At 37.0% G+C, this 23,687-nt stretch overlaps 1 protein-coding gene across 5 annotated transcripts in view; it reads right to left on the reverse strand.

Moving 5' to 3' along the window:
- Positions 1-23,687, reverse strand: part of LOC309505194 (teneurin-3) — a 124,588-nt gene that overhangs the window by 22,510 nt on the left and 78,391 nt on the right. For 3 of the 5 annotated variants that reach the window (XM_082178520.1, XM_082178519.1, XM_082178523.1), the window contains 11 exons: positions 22,925-23,132; positions 22,103-22,204; positions 21,174-21,368; positions 18,811-19,011; positions 14,384-14,569; positions 13,346-13,372; positions 12,932-12,952; positions 12,014-12,160; positions 11,663-11,870; positions 10,084-10,203; positions 556-817 (listed from right to left, as the gene is read on the reverse strand). In XM_082178520.1, coding sequence (XP_082034646.1) covers positions 556-817; positions 10,084-10,203; positions 11,663-11,870; positions 12,014-12,160; positions 12,932-12,952; positions 13,346-13,372; positions 14,384-14,569; positions 18,811-19,011; positions 21,174-21,368; positions 22,103-22,204; positions 22,925-23,132 — 1,677 coding nt within the window. The remainder of the gene's footprint in view (positions 1-555; positions 818-10,083; positions 10,204-11,662; positions 11,871-12,013; positions 12,161-12,931; positions 12,953-13,345; positions 13,373-14,383; positions 14,570-18,810; positions 19,012-21,173; positions 21,369-22,102; positions 22,205-22,924; positions 23,133-23,687) is intronic. The other 2 variants (XM_082178521.1, XM_082178522.1) reach the window with 2 other exon arrangements.

Consider the following 23,687-nt stretch of genomic DNA (forward strand, 5'->3'; position numbering starts at 1 on the left):
AAAGAATCAAGTAATGCCTGCTGACAATTTAGCTTTGCAATCACAGCAATAAATTATATTTTAAAATATACATTTCCAAAACCTTTGAACATTAGTGTATGGCAACCCAGAAGTCAATAGTTAAAAAGAGTATTTATAACTGGTTAAAAAGATGACCAATGCCATTTTCAAGCAGCATCATAATGAACATCTTCAGAATGAGTTACATAAAATAATAATTTACCGTGAATTTACACACAATTTGTTTTAATTACGTCTGATCCCTGCTGACTTCCACTTCTGGCCTTAAAAGTGACTTATGTTACGAGCATGTAAAGTAAATTATTTATGTCACAGGAACATAATATAGTACACCACTGTCACAATTAATTCAGAGGCAGTACATGCATAAGAATGTCTTGTTTTCCTGACCATATAGTATGTTCTGTACATAAAATGTCATTAAATCATACAGATCAGATGGGCTTAAGACACATAGTCAAATTTATTTAGATTTTCTGTAAAAAAATTAACCGAGACTCATTTTACTCCAAGATGTGATGCGGTATGAGTCACCTGTGTCTCAGGAATGATGGGGCTGGCCTCGGGGCTGGAGCGGTAGAAGGTGGAGAGTGGTGACGCGGTGATTCGGGGCGAGGGTCTGTCAAGGCCACTAAATTCACAGGTTGGCGTGTCTCTTTCCTCTTTTCTCATCACCAGCGTGTCCATCACATGGAAAACTCTCCATGACAACCACACCGTGCGATACACAAAGGAGTACGGAGCACGCTGGAAACATAACGTCATTGCTGTCCCTCCGTTCACCAATAAATCAAACCTGCAGTTGGGTAAAAATAAAATTTTCACAACAGCTCATGTATGATAGACAATTACATTACTCTTCCAAAACAGTGCTACAGTGGTATAATGGTACAGTGATGATAAGGTATTTAAAAAAACTACTACAGTCCAAAAATATACTATTCAAATAGTACATGTCATTATTATCATGGTACCATGATAATCATTGCAATTTAATACATGGTACTTCTATGTTGTATGTATGAGAAATGTATCAAAAGCAACTTAAGTTATGTCACACTACTATTCAAAAGCTGGGTGTGAGTAAAAATGTTTTTGAAAGAATGCATACTTATTCAGCACAGTCTTTTGAATTGTTCAAAAGTGACAGTAAATACATTAATGTTGTTACAAAAGCTTTTCATATCAAATGAATGCTGTTCTTTTAAACTTTTTATTAATCAAAGATTCCTGGAAAAAAATATTTGATCAAGATTCTTGAGCATCATATCAGCATATCAGAATGATTTCTGAAGGATCATGTGACACTGAAGACTGGAGTAATAATGCTGAAAATTCAGCTTTGCCATCACAGGAATAAATTACATTTTAAAATATTTGAATATAGAAAACAGTTATTTTAAATTGTAGCAATATTTCACAATATTACAGTTTTTATTTTACAGTATCAAATAAATGCAGCCTTGGTGAGCGTAAGAGAGCATAATAAAATTGTACCATGGTGTCCATGGTGTTGATAGATGCTGAAGAGACGGACGCGTTCACAGAAAATCAGGTACACACGCACAGTGACGCACTGACGAGCACGACCTCGATGGGAGGGTGCTCGCTGGTAGTGGGGAGGGGCATGAGAGTTGTAAACATTCAAAATTTTGGCTAATCGACCCAATCTGCCAGACTTGCCGACGGCAGCTTTAAGACATAAATCGTGCCATAAACTCACATTGTTTGTGTGGGAGCAGAGGGCATATGAAGGCTAAGTGAGATTCATAATTTCCTGTTATCACATTGACAAGCGCACGTGTTTTCTCCAAATTTCATGGATTGTTAGCTCCATCACAGCGCTTAGTTAGTGATGTCTTCCACATTCCATATCCTCCGCTAGAATTGTATCCAATTCAAACATCCAATGAAAATAACAGCTAAATGAAATGTACTTCGCTGTCTTTTATCAGTAGTTCTCTAGCACATTTAAGATGTTCTATTAGTTGATAAGGGAAGATGTGATGTAACTTTTTACGTTTCAGGGATTTGGATGAGAGATCTGGAGGTAGCAGTTAGCGCAGGCCCTTTTTTAATTAGCATGGTGTAACGAGGAGGTAGGCGCAGATTTGGAAATGAAGGGGCGTCTCTTTGAAGTCGTGCTCTATATGAGCTGCTGTCTTCTCTGCCCGGAAGGGGAGAGATGAACGGCGCGGTGACTTTACGCACATACACACAAACATACACATCCTTGAAGTGCCACTGCCTTGAAATTCTCCCTAACTGCTCCTGTCCCTTTTTTCAATCTGGGCATGGCTGGGCCACTGTTCCAGACCATCAGCCTTTAAAGCTGTTTCTTTCCCTCTGTTTCCCTTTGGACACGCTTGCTAACCAAGAGCAGACACCAGCACTGAACAAGCATTATTATCTGAAGCCCATTCCCCTGTGTTCAGGTTTTTAGGAGGGATCTGGATATATCAGATAATCCCCAACATCGGCCTTTCTTCTTTAGAGATGTAGACACATCCCTTGAGTATTTTTCATTCTTTCATTAAACTCTATTGAAACGAAAATTAAGTTTTTAATGCATTATGGTCATGCCTCAGTTAAAGGCATACGGTCGCCACACATACACATGCACACTCCCACACATGTGACCCCTGAGTAGAAGACTCACATTAACTGCTGATCTGTGTGATTCTTGATAATGATGGATAATGACTAAAGGGATTATTATAAAGGTACAAGAAGGTCAGATCAGCACAGAATTTAAAGTTAAACTCTGCTGACTGCATTAATGTTGTATAACTAGAGTTAAAATGGGGTTTGAATGTGAACATTTTCACATTTTTAATGTATGTGTGTGCAGATCAGATTTTTGCACTCAGTTTAAATCAGTCTTAAATCCTGCACTGAATTTATTTAATTTGTCAGAACGGCTAATGAATTACCATCTGATTCATCTACTGTAAATCATCATTTGTCAGACTCAAAATCAAGCAACTGTTTTATTTACTTACGTTTAATGATTAAAACAGTATCATCACTGCCAGATTGTTTAATGTGTAATTAGATTTTTGTTTGTAATAAGTGTTCATTTTTAAAAACAATTATTACTTAAAATGCATAATCATTTAAATTATGGTAACACATTATTTCGGTGGTCCACTTTAGACATTCTGCTGATTATAAGTAACTTTGCAAGTACATGCCAACTAACTCTCAATAGAGTATCAGTAGACTGTCTGCTTAATATTTGATAACACTTTATTTTGATGCTTCTCCAATAGACATTCTACTGACTATAAGTAACTTTGCAATTACATGTCAACTTATTCTACTAACCTAGGGCTGTATCTTACCACTAAGGGCAAGATTTACTGACAGCTTGCACCAGCACAAACCCTCTTTTGCCGTTAAAAAATGACTGTCATGATTTATTAAAGACACGCAGTGAAAAATTTGCACTGAAAAGGTGTGGACACAGTTATTTTTGCGGCTGACCTTACTGCATATGCATTTGTAGGAGTTTCCCTTTCAGGCACAAAATTTATGGGAGGAGAGTATTTAAATGATCAAACAAGGTCATTTCCTAAGGTTTGCGCTTGTCAAGGTAATGGTCTTTGCACCATTATTTACCGCCCAAAAAAAGCACATCTTAAACCAGATGCTAACTGGTAGATTGCGTTGGTCATTATGGAAATGATCTGACTGAGTCTGTGTTCTTTAATTTGCGCGTCGTCAGTAGATCACGCGCAGAACTTTACACTCCCATCGGCGCTGTTTAGGAATAGCGCTCTCACGCTAATTTTGCCCTGTTTAGTAAATTTGCCCTTAAGAGTTCTCCTAAATGGCAGTAAAAGTTCTTAGTTAAAAGTTTTCTCTTAAAACATATTCACAAAGCTGCTGAGACCAACTTTTACAAAGGAATAGAGAGAAGTCTTAAGCTAAGAGTAAGGGCGGGGTTGACCTCGTTGCTATGGATGATGTCAACATGCTTATTAACTATGCCCACAGTGATTGGCTGATAGGTGAGTGGTCTCTATCAGTGATTTAATCATGGAAATATTTTAGAATTCAAATAAAGGTTTTAAAATGTAGGCTAAATGTCACTATTAAACTAGTATATGTTCAGCTAATTGTCAGCCTCTTACATGTCTGCATCTCGAGATATTGCAGAATTCAAGCGACGAATAATGTTTTATAAACAAAGTTCGGGAGGCGGACGTTCAAACGGTCTATCTAATCAGCTCGAGAGGAGGTATATATACACAGCCGAGAGCTGACTCACCTAGTACCTCGACAGTTTTCTGCATCCCTCCGCCACCCCGTTCTCCTCACTCTCGGCTGGGGATACGGGGTATAACTCTGGGCTAAATTACAAGCTCGGAGCCCTCGATCCCCTTGGACAGCAAATACGCTTATATTCTTTTACTCTATTCGATCATTTGTAAGTGTGAACTCATGAAAACAACTGCCACAGGTAACCAGACATTATTTATTTATTAAATATTTATTTTTGCTGTTTTATCGTGGATTAAAATCTATAAATCAAACTATGTATTGCATTTATGAAGAAAAGGTTCAGCACCCAAGGCTAGCTATCGCTATCGCTATTGCCTCAATGGTGTACAGTGTATTGGGGCGGATTGCTGAGGCGGATTGCAAGCAACAACCATTAGGATTGTTTGTGATTTTGTCTTAGTGACTTAAGTGTCCTCTTGACTACTAATGTTTCACAGATTGAGGAGCTGGATTTAGAGCTAAAATACTTTGTGAAATACTCTTAGAGCAAACATTTAGGAGTCCTAAAATTAGGACTGACATGCCCATCATTTTTAAGAGTTTCTCCTACGTAAATCGGCAAGTTAGGAGCTACTTTAAGCCTTAAGATGTTTTGTGAATATGGCCCCTGGGCCCGTATGTACACAACTTCTCAGAAATGCTCTTAAGTCTTAAGCTTTGACTTAAGGGTCAAAAAATTCTTAGTAAAAAGTAGGACTTTTAAAGTAAAAGTAGGATTCTTAGTAGAGTAGGACTCTACTTCTAAATGATTGGTGTCATGCTGCTGTGACCTCCCCCTTGCAGGCTCACTATTGGCTGATTCAGTGGTTGAGGGTGGCAATTTTGGCCTACTTGTAGGAGACGTTTATAAAGCAGCTAAAAGCAACTTTCAGTAAAGTCTAGGACTGATTCTTAAGTGCTGACTGAGGTGATACTAATGGCGCTTTTCCACTACACAGTACCAGCTCGCCTCGGCTCGCCTCGACTCGACTCGGTTCTGTTTGGTTTTCCACTGTGTAAAAGTTGTACCTGTACCTGCTTCCAGGTACTTTTTTTCGTACCACCTCCGGCGAGGTTCTAAGCGAGCTGAGGCGATACTAAAATGTGACGTGAAAGCACGGCAGACTGCTGATTGGTCAGAGAGAATCGTCACTATTCACTGCGTCATCATTGCACGCGCCAGACGGAGTATCCTGAATAAAAAACAGCAAAAACAAAAACAAAAACATCCAAAAACAGCATACACTCGATTTCCTCCATTGTCCTGTGTGTGTGGGTAGCGGGTGTGTCTCGCGCGTCTCGCGTAAAAGATTAAGTCACAGCAGTTTCCTGCGGCGTCGCTATGACGACCAGGTACTATTGTGGAGGTACTATCTGCAATGGAAAACGGAGCGAAAAGCGAGCCGAGCCGAGCCGAGCTGGTACTGGTAATGGAAAAGCGCCATAAGTGCTGCAAACTAAGGACTACAATGATGTCAACTCAAAATGGCCACCCTCAACCACTGAATCATCCAATAGTGAGCCTGCAAGGGGGAGGTCACAGCAGCATGACACCAATCATTTAATGCATTTATAAAATCATTATATATATATTATAATATACATATAATATAATATTATATTATATACATTCGTTAATGTGAATGCTTTTAAACCATTCAAGCGTAACAAGACTAAAGAGACTGCGCTGTAGTCCTGCCTATTAACTTACACACACACACGCACACGACCCACAGAAAAGACACGCCTCAGTATCGAGTTCTCTTTCGGGCTTGAACAAACCATAACACACACAAATTCTGCCAAAATGTCAGTGTTGTCGAGTGTCCTCATAAGAGCAGTGTTAAATGTTTTAAATAAAGTATTAAATGAAAGTAGAGATTTGTGAGAAAATGGGACGCGTGTCAGATCGCGTCTCTGTCAGCAGCGGCTGGTCTTAAAGTGCCATTAATGTCAATCAAAGAACAAAGGTAAGAGAGTAAATTACTCACTCAGACCCGGCGCCAGGAGGATTATTATACCGGTAGCCTAATAATCATGAATGCACTCCGCTATCTTTTAACACATCTCCGGTGAACGGCTTTTTCACGCAAAAGAAAAATTCGTTTTAAATTCGTTTTGAATTAGTTTTATTTTTAAACTTTCGGATTCAACCCATGTTCTCAAGCAGGGACACTGACAATGCGCTGACAGACAGGACCGAGCAGGTAATATTTTATATGAAACAAAGTCTCAACTTTCAAATTTGGTCAGTCAAAGAAAATTAAACAATAAATAGGCCTACCGTTTTGAGGCTCTTTAATGTGTCGTGACAGATTGCCTCAGTTAAAGCCAAATTCAAATCCACCGACGTTAATCTATAACTCTCCTGGCTGCTTTGTCGGACAAAAATGGTGAATTTTGATTGGTCAGATTCAGATCGCATGTCAATCAAACTCCCTGCGAAGGATGAATTGACGCTAATTTAAGCACCAGCTTTTTAAAAGCTTTTTAACTTTTATGTATATATATATATATATATATATATATATATACACACACACACACACACATCACATTCATACATTTCTACTGTCACACACATACATACTCCTTTCACATTCATATATTTCTACTGTCACACACATACATACTCCTTTCACATACATATATTTCTACTGTCACACACATACATACTCCTTTCACATACATATATGTCTACTGTCACACACATACATACTCCTTTCACATACATACATTTCTACTGTCACACGCATACATTCTCCTTTCACATACATACATTTCTAGTCTCACACACATACATTCTCCTTTCACATACATACATTTCTATACGCACACACACATACATTCTCCTATCACATACATACATTTCTACTCTCACACAAATACATTCTCCTTTCATATATATGTACTTTTTTGGTATCCATTACTTCCTCTTTAAGCAGGAAGTCACACTCAGAACCGGAAATACATGCAAGACTTGCTCAGCTCTTCATCACAACTTTACAATGATGCTATTCAAAGTAATCCTGTTTTCTTTTCAAGTACAGTTTTTACTTTTTGGAGTAAGTAGCAATGAACATGAAATCAGACAATTTTTTAATAATGTGCTGGAATGTATTGAGCAAATGCAAAGAGAAACAGATTATTTTGTGCATGATAGGCTGCATTGAGAACTTTGAGATCACATTCAAACCCTATGTGGATTTCTGTCAGTCTCAAGATTTGTTGAGGATTCAAGAAATAGAGCAGCAGTAAATACACTGGAGTCCTTATATGGATGTCTAAATGTAGTGCGGACTGCTTATGAATCCAGACAAAGAATCAGGTCTGAGAACAGTTATGTCCTGTTGCACACACAGAAGAGTCTGTTTTTCTGGTGGCACATATCATTTTTATTTCTGTCACACACTGTACAATCTGCAAATTCAACAAAGACAATAATAAATTAGTTTTTTTGTTTCACAGTGTTGAAATAGCTGGCAGTGTGACTTCTTCTCGTCAAAAAGTGAAACGCTCTTTCAATAAACTCACATTACACATTTATCTGATACTGCATTTCAGGCACGGAGCCAGGATTCCAGTTTTGGATGGGCCAAACCAATTGTGGGTGGGCCTTAAATTAAAAACGTTATCAAATCACTGTTTAACCTAATAAAAATGACTGACTAATATACTGTTATATTATCTGTGCTTACATAATAGACATTTGAATAGCTTGATGCTCTTTAAAAATTTTGTTGCATTGTAAAAAGTTTCGGTGCATAGGATGGACCTATCCGCGACCGCTCTCCTTGGTTCTGACCATAGAAGAGCGCTTTGGAATCTCCATTACGCATTAAGTTTTCAACAATACAGATGAACAACACTGCCCGACAGTTTCATTCAAATCCAGTCATTAGCGGCAATAGATCTGTTTGACGAACATTCATTTCTTTCGATTTCATTAACAACAGACTGAGCTTGGCTTATTATTAGGGCTGTAGCGATAAAAAAGGACAACATTTTCCCTCTTGGTTAAAACCCCGCGATCAAGCTGACAAAATAATAATAATAATGCAATCATTTTGACACGAAATAAAATGTGATCTGAAATGTGAAAATGTGAAATGAAATAAAATGTGACTCACGACTGTGATTTGAACTTCACAAACTGGCTGAAAACCGTGCGATCATTTAGACACAAAACATAAAGCTCATGATTGCAGATGTGCGATTATTGTCTTAGAAAATCTCCATGTTTTCGGTGCTGATGCGGTGGTGACACGTTTTCTTCTTACATACATTTATTATTTATAATATTAAATGTATACTTTGAATACATTTACAGTACATAAGAGTAAAATGTATGTATGTGAAAGGAGAACGTATGTGTGTGTGAGAGTGGAAATGTATGTATGTGAAAGGAGAATGTATGTGTGTTAGAGTGGAAATGTATGTGTGTGAAAGGAGAATGTATGTGTGTTAGAGTGGAAATGTATGTATGTGAAAGGAGAATGTATGTGTGTTAGAGTGGAAATGTATGTGTGTGAAAGGAGAATGTATGTGTGTGAGAGTAGAAGAATTTTGAATTGTTTGGCTCTTCATAAAAGAACAAAACAAAATTCACACATCACTTTTGGCCACTACTGTTTGGTGTGGTCAGTGCCACAATAGTGCTATTTAAGACCCTGCTTGCTGTGGACCGAAGGACTGAAAGTCATCACCAGTGCACTGCTGCATTTTTTCAGTCGCCAAAAAAAGTTATTATTACTTTCATTACTGCAGTCAGAGCATTGATTTGTAGAGTGGGAGAGGTTATTACATTTCTTACATATTCAGTTAATACATTACATCTTTTTTTAACTAACTAGGTTAGGATACCTCTCCAGCACTCTTAAATAATTTAGGAGCGTTCTTTATGAATCACACTTATTCTTAAATCTAGGAAAAAGAGTAAAATTATGTCATAGAATTTTTACACACTTAAGACTAAAATGTTACTCTGGGTGGCTTTATACATAGGGCCCCTGAACCCTAACACCTAGTCCTAACAGTCTAATACAGTCTACTAATACTCTAATGAGAGTTAGTTGACATAAAGTTGCAAAATTAAATAATTATAGTTAGTAGAATGTCTAAGGTGGACCATCAAAATAAAGTGTAATCTGAATTAGGCTATATATGATATATGGATGTACGAATATTATATATATATATATACTGTATATATATATACACACACACATACAGTTGTAATCAAAATTATTCAACCCCCATTGCAAATCAGGTTTAATGGAAAAATGTACAGACTTTCAGCTGTTTGCAATGAACAAGTTAAACAAAAGTAATTGAAATAGCTCAACACAACTAATGTTTCAAGTGGTGTCCCCAAATTCAACTGAAAGCGCAACTTTTAATGACTTCTGCATTCTAAGAATGATTCAACACCTTCACGGCAAGCATCTTTAGTACTTATATACTTAATGTATATATATAACATTTGTGGAGATGTGTATTATATTCTATTTTGTGTTTACAAAAAATATATGCTAATGTGATCTGTAAATTAAACCTTGCTGGGTCATAAAATTACATTAGATCAAGTTGTAATGTGTTGCCTGTAAGTGGCAATGTCTGTCTGTGATGATTTGACCTAACTTGACTTGTGTGGGAAGCAGTGAAATGTAAATAGGAATTTGCATAAGACTATGCAAACTGGTTTCTCACTGACTATCTTAAGGATAGGTATTAGCATAATTATGTGTGTATACATATGTGCTTGTCTGTGTCTGAGTAAAACATATTTGTACGTACATGCCATCCTGTCTGGTGATGGTATAACCCTGCTGGGGGTAATGAAGAAGGGACACATTCACCCCAATCAGTGGAGTGCCGTCACTGGTCACCACCTGTCCGCGCACTACAGACACCAGGCTGTTAAATAAACACAAACACATGCCCAAAAAGACGTAAATGTAGTTTAACCATCGCATTGATTTTCAAGGTCAGCAGACTGCTTATTTAAAAAAAAGCAGCATTACATTTTTTATATTTTATATATAACATTTTTAGATTGTATATCTTAAATGTCCAGATCAACTATAAAATGTCTCAATCCACTGCACCTGACCTTCCTCTGCCAGTCTGTTTTGATCATCTTAATAGATGTAATTACAGCACAAATTATTTTACCAAGCACCATTTAGTGTCTGACCTGCAATCTCGCATCTTTAGACTAATTGTGCGATAATTTCTCAGTGTGCGAACAAAAGGAACTTCAGGGCAGATGGGCGGGATGAGAAGTTTTCTCATCAAGGCATAATCAAAAGCTTCATCAGCCAAATATTCTTAAGAGATTCTAACAAGTTTTTCTTAACTGGTCCTACTCTGAGGCAGTAAAGACAAGCAGAAATGTTCATATTGTTAACTTTGCCCGAAAACACCAAAGGGCATTGAACATATTCGCTCAAGAGTCCAAATTGAAGAGGTGCAAAGGTGAGGCGCTCAATTTTTTCACTGGAAAAAGTAATCATTTCTTAAAGTACACGGTGTGTTAGCTTTTCATACAAATCATACCAACGGTTGATGGCTTTTCTATCTGCAATATAAAAGCAGCAGAAATTACATAGGACAACATGAAGTCTTCAAAAGGGAAACTGAAGTTCTGAATTCCTATCAAAAAGAAAAAGCCTATTGTTTATTCCATATGAGTGTGAGAGTCTTGCTCTATTTCCCCATGCTGTTAGATCTACAACCCCAAAACGTTACAAAAAAACACTTAAGATTGTGGGAAATATTGTGAAACACATCAAACGGCATCACAATTACTTGCATAGCCAGAAGGACTTTCTATGCATATACATTTTAATATGTTATAGCACTGATAAATTAATTATCGGAATAAAAATTTCAGGGATAACAAGCCATGTGTCACAGTGAAAAGCTTTATATTATAAATTATATATAAAACAATTTGATGGTCAAAGTCATTTTTAAATAACGTTCATTTCCTAAATCATCTAAACTAGCCATTTTGTGACATCATAAAATATGTTTTAACATTATTAAAAAGTAGCTTATCCCCCCCCCAAAATAAACCTATAAAATGCAGCTTACCAGCCTAGTATAGAAATATTAAAGAGAAAGTCCAGCTACAAATGATAATTCTGTCAACATTACCTCACCCTCATGCCATTCCAAATCTCTTTTGGAAAACAAAAGAAGATATTTTGAAAATATGTTTCAAGTATTTAATCCCTACGATTATTTGCACCAACTTTGGGGTACGAATAAAAAAACGTATTTGTGGTAATATCCATTTTTGGATCCATATTTATCAGTTTAGTTCACCAAACCTTGCTGAGCGTTCTTCAGCAGTTCAAGAGCTCCTAACCTGTGGTTGAACGTGTTTTCCCCTGGTAGGGTATGGGTGCCCCCTGGAGCTACCAGAAAGCTGACGCGCTGATAGAAGCCCTGAGCGTCTGGAGTAGGTGAGCTGTGGTGTTGCATTGTGCTGGGATCTGGAGCCCCGCGGCAGTATGTCTGACCCTGACAGGTGCTGTGAATGCAGCAGTCTGGGTCCATGCAGTCCACCAAGCCATCTAAAATAACAACAAGGGACTTTAGACAAACTATTCAGATGCTTTAAAAGTTATTTAGACATTTCTAGTACAGATGTGTGTAAGTGGGAGCACCATCATAGTAAAACAATTATTTAGCACTCAACTTCGCAACATTTTCTCACCTCCCTCATTGTCCTTGCCATCAGAGCAAAGGGTTTCCATAGCGACATCACACCCCACCCCTCTCCATCCCGACTGGCAGAGGCAATGCCATCCGTTCTGGTCCAGAATGCACCTGCCGTTGTTGTTACACAGCCCTGGACAGCTATCTACCGGGACAAATTCATCAGTTATACACACAGACCAACCAGCAGCCAAGGATGTGTCAAGGGGGTGAAGAACTCACCATAAAGAACTGTTTAAACATACAGGGGAAAACACGGTGAATGTGTCTTAGTCAGTCAAACGTTTGGCACTTGACATTTTAAAGACATCGAACAGGACTCAGGGACAGCTGTAATTTCACATGAAACAGCTGGACAAAATATCTGTTTTAGAAAATGATTTTATTTTAATTTTTTTCTGGAGAATAGATTAATAAATTCAGCGAAACACCAACTAGGCAAAATGGTTTGAATAAAATAAAATAAAAAATATTTATGAAGTCTCTGAGCAGCTTCAAAAGTTAAAAGAGAAGTTCTTTTGAAAAATACTGTTAAATTATCACATCTAGCAGTGTCCATGTGAAGAAACAGCATGCTGAGCAGATCAGACAGTGTACAGAAGTGCTCCATCATATGGAAATTACAGAGGGAAATGCTAAACTAAAGGAGCTTAGCAGCTGCTAAATATTACATTAAGAGACAGTGAGATGTGCAACAATGGGGATTTGGGTAATGCGAACGTGTATATGTGCATGGACTGACTGATGGGTGTGTGTGTGTCTCTGTATGCCTACATTTACACTGTATAAAACAGGAAACCTGAAACCGAACAGATGTGGAGACATTAATACACGGTACATAGACATAATGAAAGTCATGCTTGAGAGACAGAGGGGTCAGAGCCACATGCTCTCTTCAGGGCAGCATGACCTTTACCTCTATATCCTATCCAGTCTGCTATCATGAAGAGACATTCAGGGAAAAGAATTAAACATGGGGTGTTATACTGCGGTATGCAGTGATTTAGTGTCATTTCTTTAGACAGCCCAGGCAGCCTCCGCTGGTTTACACACAACTAATATGGAGCGGCTTACCCTCTCCTCAGTAAATATGACATTTCATGATATTTGCATTGTACTGTTGAAGAGCTCGATCAGAGAAAGGCACGGCAGCTTTAGAATTTTTCTTTTCCTTTTTTTGATGAAGCAAGGTCTATGTCTGTGAATCTGCTTTTAGGTTTCATAAACATTTGTATTCAATGAAAATGTAATTAAAAAGGAACGTTTATATTTTTTTATTTCACAGATCACATAGAAAGCAAACCATGGCGAATGAAAGAAAGCACTGTACCTTTTATTTTGCTGTCCAGAAAGTGTGCTAGAGTGATACAATGAATGAAGAAAAAAAGTAATTATTAACACAATATTATTTTTTGTGCAATGTTAACAATGCAACTCATGTACATATTTAGCCGATTGGCAACCTGTGAGCTCCCATAAGTGATTCATAAAATTTGAAAATGTGCAACAGTGTATTGATGTGCTGTCAGTGTGTTTGATTTAAAAATTACTCACAAGTATTCCCTGAATAATTTTACATTTTCCAATATGCTGTGCATTTTCTCAAAATGTAATATGCTTTTGCCTTTTCAGTCAATTTTGATTACTGCATAAGGATGTTTCAAAATCATTTTGATTCAGATTTGTGAATCATTTGTTAAAAAGATATGGTTAAAATAATTATTTATATAAAAACATCGACCATCACCATGACTTGTGAGCTTTTACTCTACACAATCTCTAACTAAGACTGACTAAGAAATATTTAGCCAATGAAATATTTTAGTGCTAACATTTTTACAATGCCATTCAATAGTTTGAGAAGGCAAGACTTAAGGATTTTTAATGAAAATCTCTTACTCACCAAAGCTGCAATTATTTGATCAAAAATACAACTGCATTGTGAAATATCATTGCAATTTAAAATAAATTTTTTCTATTTGAATATATTTTAAAATGTAATATATTCCTCTGATGGCAAAGCTGAATTTTCAGCATTACTCCAGTCTTCAGTGTCACATGATCCTTCAGAAATCATTCTAATTTGCTGATTTTATGAAACATTTCTTATTATTATTCATGTTGATTCAAGGATTCTTTGATGAATGGAAGGATTTATTTCTGACCCCAAACGCTGGAATGGTATTGTATTTTCACTATAGAAATCTAACCTTTTGTATGTTATTAATATCCATGACTTTTACTGGCCTGTAAAATACAATTTTATCTGTGTTATTTCCAATGGTTTGACTGTAGGAACCTTGAATAGGATAAGCTATTTTTAAAGCTAATCTAACAAAATACAAGGTTCACAACATTGTTAACTCACCGATATTGCAGTTTTCTCCTGTCCAACCTTGGTGACACTCACACTTCCCCTTTCGACACATGCCGTGCTCACCACAGTGAGCCTGACAATCCTCCTGTTCACACCCTGGCCCCGACCAGCCGTCCGCACATCGACACACACCTCCACCACACACGCCGTGAGGACTGCAATCCGTTGCACACATTTCTGAAACAAACAACAGTGTGTTTTATATAAATACAGTTTACAATATAACTGAAGCATTTTTTGTACAGTCACACATCTTGCATTAGTATATTTACATATCTTATGCCATTAAAATAATTATCATGGATGAAGAGTCAGATACTTGAATATTAGATTTAGATTTGCATTTTAATATGCATTTTAATGTGGGACGGACAATGAAACTTTTATCTGAATTGTTGCTTCTTAACATGAGCGCTCGTTAAAGTTAACTTAATGTTGTATTTTTGTTTAACACACATTTCAATTTCGTCCACAAAATAAGTTTGAGATCAAACATTAATTTGTGGATGCCTGCAGTACAATTGCGGTTCCCCTGTTGAAGACCCCTGATCTACATGTTGTCTCATCTACTTTGGCAAAACAAAGAAATGTCATCTCCTTCACAACAGCCCCATGCTGAATTATAACTGCTATGACTGAATGCATCTTCGGCACTCTAATTCTCAATGCTGGATTTTATTTGAATGCTGGGGAACAAAATTGGCTGTAATCCTTTGATAGTTTTGTGTTAAAGCCAATGCACAATGGCTCTGAACTTGTCATCCTACAAGCTGTGACTGCTAACATTTCTGGAGCCCTCATGGGCATCCATCAACAAATACATGTACACACACACACATTCACACGAGACTTTGTGTCTTGTGCACATTTTCAAGGACAAATGACTCTTTAACAGAATTACACCGTGTTGCATTTCTGTTATCGTAACATTTAGTGCCTTTAAAAATGCCTTAATATAATTCACTCTATTTCATATTATTATCATATATTATTATCAATACTTTTTTTTAATAATTTGAATTTAAAAATATGGCGTGGCTACATGCCAAAACCAGTTTATGGATGGTACATTTAATAGATAATTACTTCCATAAGGCATAACCATATTCTGCAAGTGTCAGCAAATATTGTGCACTCTGTTATTCTAGAGAGACATCCCAAATTAGGAAGACTTGGTTCCATAGATGGTGCTACAACAACTTCATTACTCAGTTTATATTATACATTCAATTTACCGTCACCTTAAAATTTCCCAGTGGGCTGCAAACTATTAAACTAAATGAATTAACATGCACACAGTAGAATTACATCTGCATGTCTGTTTCCAGTCCAACAACGATCTGCATGTATTAAAACAACCTACAGGTCAAGACAAGACCGTAAGATTACATCTGTATGCGTCAGACAGCACAAGGCATTTACATTTTTTGTATGTATTCTCTGCATAAATTCATATAAATCAGGCATTGTCTACAATGAGTTAGTCAGTTAGATATTCAGCAATGGAAGTATTAAAGGGATAGTTCACTTTGAAATTAAATTTTGGTATGTTTTAGCTTACCTCAAGGGCATCCAAGATGTAGGTGTCTTTTTTTCCGCAGTAGTTTCAATTTTGATATTTTTAGGTCAAACCGTTCTTGTCTGTCAGTCATATAATGCAGGTCGATGGTCACTGTCTCAAAGAGCATGCACAGAGTCCAAATTAAAACAATTCCCCGTCGTCCAAATTAAACAATTCCCCATCGTAAGTACACATTGATGGCCCAAGACACGAAACGAGCGGTTTGTGTGAGAAAACTAACAGTATTTATATCGTTTTTGCCTCTTGAACACAGCCGCGTCCAGATGATCTGAGAGCGCGGGCGGGTATAGATATATACACTAGATGTCACATTGGCTACGGTTTCGCAGTAGCGAATGCGACATCTAGTGTATTAAAAATTCCAGAAATTGACCTAAAAATATCAAAATTGAAACTACTGCGGAAAAAAAGACACCTACATCTTGGATGCCCTTGAGGTAAGCTAAAACATACCAAAATTTAATTTCAAAGTGAACTATCCCTTTAAGGTTAAGATCCATTTTTCAGACATGCTGCAACCAGAAAGCAATGTGTAGGAGCATCTAAATGTATCGATGACAGGTAAAGAGAAGTTTAAACCTGGACTGCCCCTATCCACCTTAGTTTCGAATAATCATTATGTTTTAATATCGATACAGTAAAGTGAAGTAAGATATGGGGAACCACTATTTCAAATGCGTTAACATTTTCAGTCTGTATGTTCTCAATAAAGTCATACAATTCAGGTAATGTCTGCCTTAAGTTAGATATCCTGCTATTGGAAGAGAATAAGGCTCAAGGCTGAGACCAGGCAGCACTGTGCATCTAAACACCTCTGATGCTAGATAACAAGGGCAACTTAGACCTGGCTTTGCCCCATCCACCTTCATTTCAACTAATCATTATGTCCTTAGAACTCACCTTAACGGCTCCTAAAAACAGGCAAATAACACAGCCCGGGGCAATTTTGATTTTATAAGGCCATAATCGAGCCAATTTATCACTGCAGAGAAATTACACTGGTGACTTTTCTCCACCGCTACCCAAGGCAACCTTTCAGGCAAGTTCAGAATTGGTCTTCCATAAAGCCATTTCTTTGTCAAGCAACTTTTAGAGTGGGAAGAAAGTCCTCTTGACAAATAAATGACGGCTAAAAACCGAAGTGAAACGTAAGTAAAGTCTCTCTGAAATGTTTGTCCAGGGGAGAAGATAAGTTCTTTATTCAATTGCAAGACCTTGGAGGGTCTGATTAGGTGGTGTCGGCTCTCTGGAATATTAAATTGCTTTAAAAGGGTGAAGGGGTGGTTGATTTTTTTCAATCTTTTTTTTTTTTTTTTTACAGCGTTCTTTTTCCACACCAGTCGATGTAATCAATTTTTCATTAGCGGCAAGGTGTTTATCTGTTTTTAGCACTTCCAGGTTCCAGCGGGAGGTGGGTCGATCCACGCCACACACACGTTAATTAAAGTTTATTTAATTGAGGTGGAACAGTGGAGGTAATGAAGAGACAAAACCCCAACTGTGCAAGCAAGTGGACTCCCATTGCTCCCATGGCCAGAGCTGCAGCTAAAGTGGCCCGATGCTAAGCTCACCAAACACTCAAGAAGAAAGTAATGGCTTAGTTGCTTTACTACTTTTATATTCAATAGAAGCTAAAAGTTCAAATAAAACATTTCTGTATAGCAGTATTGCTATATTTAATTGCTAATTAAAATCCTTGATAAAATCCAATAAAAAAAGGATATGGAAGCATTACCAAAGTTGTATATGAATATAGAAGTAAACCAATAGGCTATACACTTTAGATAGATTTTTTATTTTTATTGACTGATTAAATGCGACAGTTAAGACTAATATTTTTCCACAAAAATATTAAGTAGCACAACTGTTTTCAACACTGATAATGATAATACATCTTTTTAGAGCAGCAAATCAGCATATTAGAATGATTTCTTAAGGATCATGTGAAACTGAAGACTGGAGTAATAATGCTAAATCCGCTTTACCATCACAGGAATTAATTACGTTTTAAAATATATTCAAATAGAAAACATCTATATTAAAATGTAATAATATTTCACAATATTATTTTTCTCCCTATACTTTAAAAAAATGTACCCTTGTTGAGCATAAGAGACTTCTTTCAAAAACATAAATCTCCAAACATTTAAACAGCAGTGTACAGTAAGTGTTAATCTAACTTTAGTTCACATATGAACAGATTTATTTTCATACTGTAACAGTCGAGCACATTAAATTGAATCTGTGGTGATTTCTGTTTTGCTATAACACTTTTTGATAACTGCAGCACCACATTTATTGTTCTCTTCACATTTACATTTCACAAAATTCCCCTTTTCCAAAACCACAGGTGCTTGTGATAGCATAATTCTCAAAACATTCTCTGAAGAAACAGCCTGACAGCTGCATTTCTTTTTATTTTCACCAATTACTTACAGGCATCAGCAAGGGACTGTAACATATGGAAGTTCTCGCAGCTTCTGTAAGATTAGCGTGCAGTGTGTGCGTCATGGCCACAGGAAATGCTGACTTGATTGAAAGGTTACTCACAACAGGCTAATCAAACTAGAAACATAAACATTAGTGTTCCTAACAGCACCCGGTGTGGAGAGCATGTTAGAGCATAGACCCACAACCATTTCCTATAATAATGATTCAGTTACCAACAGTGGGGTGCAAGAAGTCTAAGACCACACTGAAAATTTCATTTTCAAATCTAATTTAAACCTGGAATTAAACAAAGTTTTGGAGTTTTCAAACAAATCTCCCAATCTCTAATCAAACCTTATTTAAAGTTATGACATGACTGATCACAAAATCAGTGAACCAGCGGTACCTGTAGAACAGTCAGGGCCAGTCCAGTTGGCATCACAGATGCAGGTGCTGGTCTCACTTTGGAATGAGCCATGGCCAGAGCAGTGTTCTGGACACAGAGAGAGTTGCGTCTCACAGTTCGATCCGGTCCAGCCTGAGGTACAGTGGCACTGACCATGGAGACAGGAGCCATGGCCAGAACAGGATGGCTCCACACAGTCCACTGTGGAAAACAATACTGTTTTTAGACCCTTTTTCTAAGAATTACCTTTACATTTTTGCAATGACTTTTAACCAACAGTTCACAAAATAATGTTTAGTTGTTCAGCGGATGTATGAAATCAGTTACCCAGATCGTAAACGACAGGTGTAGTCACATCACATTTTCAATATACACGTTTTTTATCTATTTATCATTTAAAACCTGATAATGTCTTGCTTGAAAAATGCTATAATTCTTTATTATTATTTTACTGTCACCTTTGATCACTTTAATGCATCCTTACTGAATAATTAATAATTTCTTTGAAAATATCTAACTGACCCCCAGACTTTTGAATGATAGTGTATATTTTCCTAAAATATTTAATGTATTAATATTAATTTTTGAATTCTTTTTTCCCCTTAAACAGTCCTTATGATAATGATATTACACTTGACCTTACCGTTTTCAGAAAGAAAGGTCTCTTTATTTCTTTGATAGTTTCAAGACCACAGTCCAAAACCTCCTATTAAGATTCATTGATGCTTAGATGCCATTTTAGCTTCCTGCTGCTATTCAAGAAATCTCTTGAATTTGAAGTATTACCATCATGTAATATAGAAACATAATGAGGGAACAATGTTTGCACAGTGGGAATTTCTGATCCAGTAAAATGGCTTTATATTCATGCAGGTCTTTGATCATGCAGCGTAATCATGGGACCAAATGATGCACATGAGAAGGAAGCAAATACCATGACAAATCCATCATCATGTTTTACAGTAGCAACAGACAATGTGTGTTGAATGTATAATTTGGCTTTTCCCAAGCATAAACCCATAAAGATATAGAAAACAGGTTGAAAGATGGCTCATCTGATCACATTAGTGTCTATGATCTATTGCTCAAGGGTCCAGATTTTGTGCTCTGGAAATAAATTACAGCCATAGGACGTGTGATGTACAGTTCTTGTTGAGACTTGGACAGAGGTACTAATATGATTCAATGCTACTATTTGAGGTTGCAATTTTGGAGAATTTAACAGCCATCTTGTCTGTGTGCGAATTTGCAACACTGTTCCTAAATTGCTTGAGTTTGCAAATTTGGTCATCAACCTCATGTTGTTCCAAATCTTTTTGAAGAATGTTTTAACTGTTTTTGTGCATATAACAAAAGTCAGTGGCATCTAAAATGGCACATTGACTTTCATTGCATGGACAGAAAAACAGAGACATTTTTCAAAATATATTTGATGTTCCACAGAAGAAAGAAAGTCATACAGGTTTGTAACGTCATGAGGGTGAGTAAATGATGACAGACTTTTCATCTTGGGGTGAACTATCCCGTTAAATACCTGTTAAAGTCAACAGTTAATGCAAAAGCATCAAGCTGTTTTGAAAAACACACAAATCAAGATTAATGTCAGACCTCTTTGTAGGTTTTAATTGGCAATGAACTAAATGTGACTGCAGCTACATTATTATTTGTAATTTTGTTACTTCTAAAGCCAATCATTTTGTTTCATCTGGTCTTTATTATTTTGGGCAACTTTATAATAACTGCAGCATAAAGGCCCCGATATACTTCAAGAGAAATCAAAGAACGTACTGATGTGACGTCATTTTGTCACATCCTTAAGAAAATATGTGAATATATATATATAGCTTATTAAATAAAGATTAATAATAAAGCTTATTAAACGATCTTTTCCCAGCACGTCTCTCTTTTCAGCTGTCTCACTAGGTCTTTCTCTCTCTTCTCAACCTTAAGGTGAGTTACTCATTCAGTTCAATGACAATTATAACATTGGTCAAGTGACCCAAACATAGACATCTAAAGAGTTCATTCCAAAGTCTATTGAATGTGGATCAATAGACTCAATTGGTTTTACCTAGAGAAAGCAAGAGGAAAATAATCAAAAGGTAGGAAATATTTTGTGTGCATGTAAGGGGTATTTTCTTGGCTGTCTGCCTTATCTCAATCCCACATGTAGAATCCATTTCAGTCAGAGGATGCTGTTAAATGGTGTGGCTAATTTATCACAACAAAACCCAGTCTTTAAGTCAGTACACTCATCCATGTAATTAGCTGCTCAGTGGTGTTGCAAAAAGTGTTCTCCTCAACTACAATGAGCTACATGTGTTGTGGTTTCTTTACATACCTACTAAAATCAGTCCAGTTACCTTGATCACACTTGTCACCTTTAAAGCCTGGGTTACATATGCAGGAGCCTGTAACACACATGCCATGACCCCCACACTGGGCGTCCATACACTGACCACTGGGCACGTCACATTCAATCCCTTTCCATCCGCTGTAGCACTGGCAGCGACCGCCGTTGTACTGACCATTCCCGCTGCACAACACTGGGCACGCCGCTAATAGAGTGAAACAAATTAGTTAGAAGGATAAAGGTATACCACAAATGGAAGAAACTCACAAAACATGCCCAGGATGTCTTACTTTTGTTTTTTTTTTGTAATTTATCTCATTGATGATTATCATTATACTCTCATTATTGTAATATTGTAATGAAAGTCATCCTTTCCGGACACAATTTTATTTCATTTTAAAGTTAGCCTATAAATTAAATACAGTAAATGATTAATATCTTAGTATTTTAATTCTATATAGGGTACAGTATAATGTTGATTTGGCCGATAATCACATTCTATGACTCGATCTGTAGTCACTAAATGTGGCAGATCTCACGAACCAATTGCAATTTAATGACATAAAACCATAAAAGGTGCCACAGACGAACATTTAAACAATATACAGATGAGGTTTTTGCACAATGTCTTTTTACAAAATAAATTGCACCACTTTTTCTAGGGTTTTCTCAGCAGTTTCTCTGCGACATCAAATGAGACCTTTTTCTCAGCAATGACAATTAGAGGGCTTAATTGTCATGAAGACAAAAAATGTATGGGTCCCAAAAGAAAATTTATATTAAAGCAAAATTTATCTTTCTTTCTTTCTTTCTTTCTTTCTTTCTTTCTTTCTTTCTATTTTGTGGTTAAATATGACCACAACATGTTCTTTTGTCAGGTTTTATGACATTCATCCTCATAGCAAAATCCTCATTACAACACCACACACACACACACACCTCTTGAGCAATATGGTCCAAGGAATCCTGGGAAGCAATTACATGTGCCTGAGACACATTCTCCATTGCCATAGCAATTGTGTGGGCATTCCATCACCGACTCTGCACAAAGAAAATCAGATAATAAAATTGCAATTTATCTGTGGCAAATTAACTGCATTTTTACACAGCTTTGTCACAGCTTTTTTTATTTGTGGTATAAAAAGGCATAGTACAACGTAATTGTGGTAAAAACACTACTGGAGTGTCTTTAAGAATTATAAAGAGTATATTTGGAAGTTGCCTACTGAATTCCCACTTAATAAATAAATGTATAAATAATTGAAAAGGCAAGTACTTTCCTTTGCTGTAAATAAAAGCAGATCCTCCTCAAGACTGCATAACATACAAAATAAATTCATATTTGAAGATAAAAACAAACAGCTCAGCAGCTCAAGGCTAAGAGATTTAGTCTGTTGGCCTCCATATTCCCTGGCCTGACAGAAAGAGATAGCAGCAGAATCAAACTTATTGATTAGCCTACAACTCAGGGCATGCTTCTGCACGCCTCATTATCACTGCTGTGCTATCTCAGGCACTTGGGTGCAAGACAGAAATATAAAAAAGGCCATTTGAAGGCACCTATAAAGGCTTGTTACAGTGGCCCAATTGCTCTGTCGAGCATTACATTACATAATGTTAGGTATGAAATTACATTTTCAGCTTTGGTGCAGAAAAAAGCAGGAAACTAAATAACAAGCCACTCTCTGCAGCGCATAAACAAAGACGTGTACGTACTCAGTCACATGATGTTACACGGTTGTATTACATGTGCTAGCTCACCTAGAACTATTGTGTTGTATGAAACGGGTTCTACAGTGCGCCCATCATTGTAAAAGGCCAGGTGCCACACACCGGTGTGCAGGTACTGAATAAAGCCCGCCTGCTGAACGCTGACCGGAATCTCCAGTCGATCCCTGAGCTCCGGATCCAACTGAACTCGCTCTGGTGAGATGAGCCTACTGCCATCCAGAAGCTCCACAAAGTCGTACTGAAACAAACACAATTAAATTTGATGACTATAATCCAGCAGTTGCCAAGAGCATTACAACAAAGTAAAAAGGCAAATTTAATATCCAGACACCATGACATTTAAGCTGCCATTACCCTGTCTGGTCCTAAAATATCATCACAAGAAATCTTTTAAAACAGACAGGAAAAAAGTATTTTTTTAATTAATTAATTTGGCACCACAGAGTGTATTATCCACCAGAACTTCCAGTACTTCAAACAGAACATTAAAATAAATAGATAGCCCAACTAACTCAAGACTCTAAATTAAAGTTTCTCCAATTGATTTCCTACTGGTCAGCTACAAAAAGCAATAAGGAGACACATGGCAAATTGGAAGCAGCACTCAATAAGCTTGCTTTAGTTTATTGTGAATGGCTTTGGGGACACATTGATTGAACATCTACAATAAGTTGGACAGTTTTCCTCAGCACTCACGAAAGATGGCGCTTTTATTGACAGCTGTGAGTGTTAAACACCCAGCCAATCACTGAGACAGAGAGAAAATGTCTTTCTGTTGGAGGAGTTTGTTTTG

Source organism: Leuciscus leuciscus (assembly GCF_965113295.1).
Source record: "Leuciscus leuciscus genome assembly, chromosome: 8".
NCBI lineage: Eukaryota > Metazoa > Chordata > Actinopteri > Cypriniformes > Leuciscidae > Leuciscus > Leuciscus leuciscus.